Here is an 8,461-nt window from a genome sequence, read left to right on the forward strand (position 1 = left end):
CATGGTGAAACCCCGTCTCTACTAAAAATACAAAAAATTAGCTGGGCATGATGGTGCATGCCTGTAATCCCAGCTACTCAGGAGGCTGAGGCAGGAGAATTGCCTGAACCCAGGAGGCGAAGGTTGCGGTGAGCCGAGATCGCGCCATTGCACTCCAGCCTGGGTAACAAGAGCGAAACTCCGTCTCAAAAAAAAAAAAAAAAAAAAAAAGAAGTATGATAGATTTCATGAATGCACCATATTATCTTTCAAAATTCTAAGAATTTCTAAAACTCAAAACACGTTTAGCTCCAAGGGCTCTGGATAAGAGATGATGGACCAGCACAAACATGACTGCAATGTACGTGTGTGGCAGAATGTATTTTCCAAAGATGCCCTCAACGATATTTCCTGTCCTCATGCTCTTCTAGAACTTTCTCTAATTTCCCTTCTTGTGAATCTGGGTGGAATGCTGGGATTACAGGCGTGAGCCACCAAGCATGGCGGGGATGATTTGTTATGCAGTAGCAATAGTAAGTGGAGCAACTCGCTTCTTTTTCTTTTTTTTTTTTGAGAGAAAGTCTTGCTCTATCACCCAAGCTGAAGTGCAGTGGCGCTATCTTGGCTCACTGCAACTTCTGCCTCCTGTGTTCAAGCTAGTCTCCTGCCTCAGCCTCCCGGGTAGCCAGGATTAAAGGCACACCACCATGCCCGGCTAATTTTTGTATTTTTAGTAGAGATGAGGTTTCACTATATCGTCCAGGCTGGTCTCGAACCCCTGACCTCAAGTGATTCCCCCTATCCCCCTGCCTCGGTCTCACAAAGTGCTGGGATTACAGACATGAGCCACTGCGCCCAGTTGCAACACACTTCTATATGTAACTTGTGCATAGGGGCAACAATTTATCCAGAACACATGGTTTACAAGAGAGGATTTGGTGAACAGATGAGACACGCAAATCTTCTGCTTAACTATTTTCCAAAGTGTTCTCCAAAATGGTTGTAGCAATTTATACTCCCAGCAGCAGTGAAGGAGGGCTTCCTTTATTTTCTGCTTCACCCACCGTTACTGTGATCAGAATTTTCCAGGGTTTGATCCTTCTGCCACCAATCCCCTCTGAAGAGAGAGAGTAAGATAAGAGTTAGCAAAGGCCTCCAAGAGCTTTGATTCTATACAGGACTATGTCTTTGCTGTCAAAAAACTGACTTGTAGCCAGCCGTGGTGGTGTGAGCCTATAGTCCCAGCTACTCATGAGGCTGAGACAGGAAGATCACTTGAGTCCAAGAGTTCTGTGTTGTAGTGCGCTATGTCAGTTGGGTGTCTGCACTAAGTTCGGCATCAATACGGTGACCTCCCAGGACAGGGCAACCACCAGGTTGACTACAGTGGGATGAACCAACCCAGGTTGGGCATGGAGCAGGTCAAAACCCCAGTATTGATTAGTAGTGGGATCATACCTGTGAATAGCCACTGCACTCCAGCCTGGACAACATAATGAGACCCTGCCTCTAAAATAATTAAAAAATTAAAAATAAAATAAAATAGGCCGGGCATGGTGGCTCACACCTGTAATCCTAGCACTTTGGGAGGCTAAGGAGAGTGGATCACCTCAGGTTAGGAGTTTGAGACCAGCCTGGCCAACATGGTGAAACCCTGTCTCTACTAAAAATACAAAAATTAGTCGGGCGTGGTGGCACGTGCCTGTAGTCCCAGCTACTTGGGAGGCTGAGGCAGGAGAATCGCTTGAACCTGGGAGGCAGAGGTTGCAGTGAGCTGAGATCGAACCCATTGCACTCCAGCCCGGGTGACAAGTGAAACTCCGTCTCAAAAAATATAATAATAATTAAAATAAAAACTGACTTACAACCATTTTCTAAATTCTGCCCAGTCTTTCCTATCCTGGACAAGAAGGCCTAAGGCATGAGAAGATTGCTCCTAGTATTGCCTGATAGAACTCATTCTCTCATTCAACAGATATTAATATTTATCAAGTACTGGCCGGGCACGGTGGCTCAGCCCTATAATCCCAGCACATTGGGAGGCCAAGGACAGTGAATCCTTTGAGGTCAGGAATTCGAGACCAGCTTGGCCTACGTGGTGAAACCTCGTCTCTACTAAAATTACAAAAAATAATTAGCCAGATGTCATGGCGGGTGCCTGTAATGCTAGGTACTCGGGAGGCTGAGGCATGAGAATTGCTTGAACTCGGGAGGCGGACGTTGCAGTGAGCTGAGATTGCCCCACTGCACTCTAGCCTGGACAATAGAGTGAGACGCTGTCTCAAAAAAACAAAAAAAGAAAAACATTTAATGTTTATCAAGTGCCAAACTAGGCGCCAGACATTTTTCTAGATGCTAAGAGAAAATGATGATGATGATGATGATGCCACTACCATCCAGGTACCAGGTATTTATTGAACTTTTTTAGTCACCCAACATCCATTCACCTGACTTCTGAAACAGTCAGATTTCCTTTTCTCCTTGTTTTCAGTCTATGTGGTTCTCTGAGGTTGTTAACTCCATTTTCATCTCACGATGTCACGTGAACCAATCTGGCCAGTCAGAATATTATACTCCTTCTGCAACAGTGATTGGTTCAGGGCTGAGAAGAACAGCCAGAGCCAACGAGACTAAATTTCCAGCTTTCTCTGTGCCTTTGGAGAAGCCAACTTTCTCTTTCATGCTAGACATAAATATGACAGGTTTTGAGGCCACAGCAACGGCAACTGTTTTATCAACATGTGGAACCTGAGAATGAAGTGAGCATATGAACAGATTCTGATACAAACAGCAAAGAGAAATTGAGTCCTAATGATATATTTTCAGTCTTATATCCACCTAGTCCTGACCTGCCTTTCTTTCCTTCCCCAGTTTTGTATCTGCTGAGGTTTTTAGAAGTGTGTTTTGTTTTAATTTGAATTGAATCATAGCACACATACAGAAAAATATACATTATAACAAAAGCATACTTTGCTAAATTTTTAAGAACTAAATATACTCATTTAACCAACACTCATATGAAGAAATGAGGACGTCACTGTATATGATGTATACATGTACATCATATATGTACGTGTATACGATAGTGTATGTGTATGTATGATACGTGTATGTATATGATGTAGACGGTCTCCAATTTGATAGTTCGATGGACCAATTTTTTAATTTCATGATGGTGAGAAAGTGATACATGTTCCGTAGAAACTGAACTTCAAGAAGGCCAGGTGCGGTGGTTCACACCTGTAATCCCAGCCCTTTGGGAGGCCGAGGCAGGTGATCATTGAGGTCAGGAGTTCAAGAGCAATCTGGTCAATATGGTGAAGCCCCATCTCTACTAAAAATACAGAAAATTAGCCAGGCATGGTGGTATGAACCTGTAATCCCAGCTACTAAGGAGGCTGAGGCAGGAGAATAGCTTGAACCCAGGAGGCAGAGGTAGCAGTGAGGGGAGATGGCACCACTGCACTCCAGCCTGGGGGACAGAACAAGACTCCATCTCCAAAAAAAAAAAGAAAGAAACTGGACTTCAAGTACCTATACAACCATTCTGTTTTTCAGTTTCGGTACAGTATTCAATAAATGACATGAGATATTCAACACTTGATTATAAAATAGGCATTGTGTTAGATAATTTTACCCAACTTTAGGCTAGTGTAAGTGTTCCGAGCACATTTAAGGTGGACTAGGCTAAACTAAGATGTTTGGTAGGTTAGGTGGATTCAATGCATTTTCAGTTAATGGTATTTTCAGCTCACAGTGCGTTTAGCAGGCTGTAGCCCCTCTATCTGTCGAGGAGCATCTGTGCTGTTATATCTGGCTTTTGCTCATCATGTTTTTGAGATTCACGCATACCGATGAGTGAGATTGTAAAACCATTCATTTTAATTGCTGAATAGTATCCTGTTGTGTGAATACGCCATAGTTTACGTTCCAGTCAACTGCTGTCATCTGGCATTTGGATAGTTTCTAGTTAGAGGATACTAGGAATAAAGCTGCTATAAGCTCCCTGGGACAGCGGCTCACGCGGTATCCCTTAGTTTCTCTCAATATCTTAGCTCTGCTTCCCTCTGAGCTGGTTTCATCAGATTCACGTGTTCCTCTTGACCAGCTCATTCCCAGCTGCTCCAGGCTTCCATTCCACAGCTAAGTTACTTAGCCAAAAAACAAATTTCATAATAAAGCCTCACTGGTCTGGCTTCATTCACATGTTCCTCCCCCAGCCGATCCCTGCGACTAAAGGGGTGGAGTGTGCTGATTGGACAGAAGTGGTCACATGCCCACACCTCCAACTCCACGCCCCAATCCGCCCCCACCCTCGAGCCAGGAAGCTAGATCAGCTTCCTGTGAACCACGTGGCTTATGTAGGGAGGGGTGGCTCCCCGAGGGGAAATCAAAGTGCAGTTATTCAAGTGGAATTGTTGCTGGGCAGGCAAAAACAACAGGTATTTGTGGACCACACCAAGTTTTTATTTTTCAATGCCTTCATGCATTGAGGTGCTCTGTTTCTGCTACCAGGAAATAATGTGTTGTCTTTCTCCACATCCTGTAAGACCCAGCTTAAATATATTTCCCATCCTGAAACCTCCCAGAATTATTTTTAGACTTGACTCTGGATGGATGTTCTTTTTTTTTTTTTTTCCTTGAGACGGAGTCTCACTCTGTTGCCTAGGCTGGAGTGCAGTGGCGTGATCTTGGCTCACTGCAAGCTCTGCCTCCTGGGTTCAAGTGATTCTCCTACCTCAGCCTCCCAAGTAGCTGGGATTACAGGTGCCCGCCAGGAAACCCAGCTAATTTTTGTGTTTTTACTAGATACAGAGTTTTGCCATGTTAGCCAGGCTGGTCTTGAACTTCTGTCTCAGGAGATCCATCCACTGTAGCCTCCCAAAGTGCTGGGTGGGATTACAGGCCTGAGCCACCATACCTGGACTGGATAGATGTTCTTAACCTCCATTCACTCTCCTGTTGGAAGAGGCTCAGAAACTTAAAACAACATTTAGGCTCTCTTGCAGCTAGGTCAGTGGGAAATTAAGTTCTGTTAGTTACATTCATTTGCATGAGATCTAGAGGGTGGGAGAGAGGCAGAGGTCATCTTCTTGGGGCTGTGTCAGCCAAGGGAACAGTTCTGGCAGGTGGGAGGAGTGTTTACAGTGGAGTCCACTTTGTAGTCCCCTCAGGAGGGTGTGAGGCAGTAGGATGGAGGTCATGGTGATGGCAGGGACAGAACAGCGGCAGTTTGGTGACCTTGGGAGCATGGCCTTGCTGGAGGAAGCTTGAAATCAAAAGCCCAAAATGGCCCTTGATTTCTACTCTTCCAGACCTCCTGCTGATTTTGTAAGCACCTATATCCCTGTATTAAAACTTTTCTTTTTTAAAAAATTATATACATGGAGTCTTATTATGTTGCCCAGGCTGGTCTCAAACTCCTAGCCTCAAGCAATCCTCCCTCCTGGGCCTCCCAAAACACTGGGATTACTGGTGTGAACAACTGTGCCTGGCCTCAAAATTCTTTTTTGGGCCAGGTGCAGTTGCTCCCAACTGTCATCCCAGCACTTTGGGAGGCTGAGGTGGGCAGATCACCTGAGGTTGGGAGTTCGAGACCAGCCTGACCAACATGGAGAAGCCCCATCTCTACTAAAAGTGCAAAATTAGTGGGGCGTGGTGGCACATGCCTATAATCCCAGCAACTCAGGAGACTGAGGCAGGAGAATGGCTTGAACCCGGGAGACAGAGGTTGCGGTGAGTAAAGATAGTTCCATTGCACTCCAGCCTGAGCAACAAGAGCAAAACTCCATCTCTAAATAAATAAATAAATAAATAAATAAAATTTTTTAAAAATAAAAAAATAGGCCGGGCGCTGTGGCTCATGCCTGTAATCCTAGCACTTTGGGAGGCCGAGGTGGGTGGATCAACTGAGGTCAGGAGTTCAAGACCAGCCTGGCCATCACGGTGAAACCCCATCTTAAAAAAAAAAAATTTTTTTTAAATAAATAAATAAAATAAAAATAAAAATAAAATTTATGGTCTGGGCATGGTGGCTCATGCCTGTAATCCCAACTCTTTGGGAGGGCAAGGTGGATCACTTGAGGTCAGGAGTTCAAGACAAGCCTGAACAACATGGTGAAACCCCATCTCTACTAAAAATAAAAATTGGCCAGGCATAGTGGCGTGCACCTGTAATTCCAGCTACTCAGGAGGCTGGGGAAGGAGAGTCGCTTGAACTCAGAAGCAGTGAGCCGAGATTGCACCATTCCACTCCAGCCTGGGTGACAAGAGCGAAACTCCATCTCAAAAAAACAAAAAATTAGAGCCAGGCATGGTGGTTCACACCTGTAATCCCAGCAATTTGGAAGGTAGAGGTGGGCAGATCACCTGAGGTCTGGAGTTTTAGACCAGCTTGGCCAACATGGTGAAACCCCACCTCTACTAAAAATACAAAAATTAGTCAGGTGTGGTGGCATATACCTGTAGTCCCAGCTAGTCTGAAGGCTGAGGCAGGAGAATCACTTGAATCCAGGAGGTGGAGGTTGCAGTGAGCCAAGATCCTGTCACTGCACTCCAGCCTGGGCAAAAGAGTGAGACTTTGTCTCAAACAAACAAACAAACAAACGACTGGGCATAGTGGCTCACGCCTGTAATCTCAGCACTTTGGGAGGCCGAAGTGGGTGGATCACAAGGTCAGGAGTTTGAGACCAGCCTGGATAACATGGTGAAACCCTGTCTATACTAAAAAAAATACAAAAAAAATTAGCTGGGTATGGTGGCGTACACCTGTAATCCTAGCTACTCAGGAGGCTGAGGTGGGAGAATCGCTTAAATTTGGGAGGCGGAGATTGCAGTGAGCCGAGATTGTGCCATTGCACTCCAGCGTGACCAACAAGGTGAGATTCCATCTCAAAAAAAAAAAAAATTTACTTAATCAGCTGGGTGTGTTGGCTCCTGCCTATAATCCTGGCACTTTAGGAGGCCGAGTTGGGTAGTTCATTTGATCCAGGAGTTCAAGACCAGCATGGCCAACATAGGGAAACTCCTCTCTACTAAAAATACAAAAAATTAACTGGGCCATGGTGCTGCATGCCTGTAGTCCCAGCTACTCGGGAGGCTGAGGCAGAAGCATGGCTTGAACCTGGGAGGCAGAGTTTGCAGTGAGCCCCAATCACTCCACTGCACTCCAGCCTGGCTGACACAGCAAGATCCTGTCTTAAAACAAAACAACACAACACAAACAAAAGAACAGGCCGGGCACAGTGGCTCATGCCTGTAATCCCAGCACTTTGGGAGGCTGAGGCTGGCGGATCACCTGAGGTCGAAAGTTCAAGACCAGCCTGACCAACATGGAGAAACCCCGTCTCTACTAAAAAATACAAAATTGCCTGGCAATGGTGGTACATGCCTGTAATCCCAGCTACTCAGGAAGCTGAAGCAAGAGAATTGCTTGAACCTGGGAGGTGGGGTTGCAGTGAGCCAAGTTGGTGCCATTGCACTCCAGCTTTGGCAACAAGAGTGAAACTTCATCTTTAAAAAAAAAAAAGAACAGCTTTCCGCACTACCTGCCAAGGGCTCCATACGGCGTTGTTCTGGATTCCCATCATAATTTAAAGGGAAACTTTCACAATGTCCGGAGCCCTTGATGTCCTGCAAATGAAGGAGGATGTCCTTAAGTTCCTGGCTGCAGGAACCCATTTAGGTGGTACCAACCTTGACTTCCAGATGGAACAGTATATCTATAAAAGGAAAAGTGATGGCACCTACATCATAAATCTGAAGAGGACCTGGGAGAAGCTTCTCCTGGCAGCTCATGCCATTGTTGCCATTGAAAACCCTGCCGATGTCAGTGTTATATCCTCCAGGAATACTGGCCAGAGGGCCATGCTGAAGTTTGCTGCTGCCACTGGAACCACTCCAATTGCTGGCTGCTTTACTCCTGGAACCTTCACCAACCAGATCCAGGCAGCCTTCCGGGAGCCATGGCTGCTTGTGGTTACTGACCCCAGCGCTGACCTGGAGGCGTCTTACATTAACCTACCTACCATTGCTCTGTGTAACATAGATTCTCCTCTGCGCTGTGTGGACATTGCCATCCCATGCAACAACAAAGGAGCTCACTCAGTGGGTTTGATGTGCTGGATGCTGGCTCGGGAAGTTTTGCACATGCGTGGCACCATTGCCCGTGAACACCCGTGGGAGGTCATGCCTGATCTCTACTTCTACAGAGATCCTGAAGAGATTGAAAAAGAAAGAAGAGCAGGCTGAAAAGGCTGTAACCAAGGAGGAATTTCAGGGTGAATGGACTGCTCCAGCTCCTGAGTTCACTGCTACTCAGCCTGAGGTTGCCGATTGGTCTGAAGGCGGGCAGGTGCCCTCTGTGCCTATGCAGCAGTTCCCTACTGAAGACTGGAGTGCCCAGCCTGCCATGGAAGACTGGTCTGCAGCTCCCACTGCTCAGGCCACTGAATGGGTAGCGGCAACCACTGAATGGCCTTCA

At 46.1% G+C, this 8,461-nt stretch overlaps 1 protein-coding gene across 1 annotated transcript; it reads left to right on the top strand.

The window, feature by feature from the left end:
• The first annotated feature begins 7,590 nt into the window (after positions 1-7,590).
• Positions 7,591-8,229, top strand: LOC105727377 (small ribosomal subunit protein uS2-like). The gene has a single exon (XM_064382186.1). The coding sequence runs from the start codon at positions 7,591-7,593 to the stop codon at positions 8,227-8,229; it is 639 nt and encodes a 212-aa protein (XP_064238256.1).
• The last annotated feature ends 232 nt before the right edge of the window (positions 8,230-8,461 follow it).

This window comes from Aotus nancymaae, unplaced genomic scaffold (assembly GCF_030222135.1).
Source record: "Aotus nancymaae isolate 86718 unplaced genomic scaffold, 86718_ANA_hifiasm-v0.15.2.pri h1tg000029l, whole genome shotgun sequence".
NCBI lineage: Eukaryota > Metazoa > Chordata > Mammalia > Primates > Aotidae > Aotus > Aotus nancymaae.

Coding starts and splice junctions, on each gene's coding strand:
- LOC105727377 (XM_064382186.1), top strand. CDS start 7,591: ATGTCCGGAGCCCTTGATGTCCTGCAAATGAAGGAGGATGTCCTTAAG.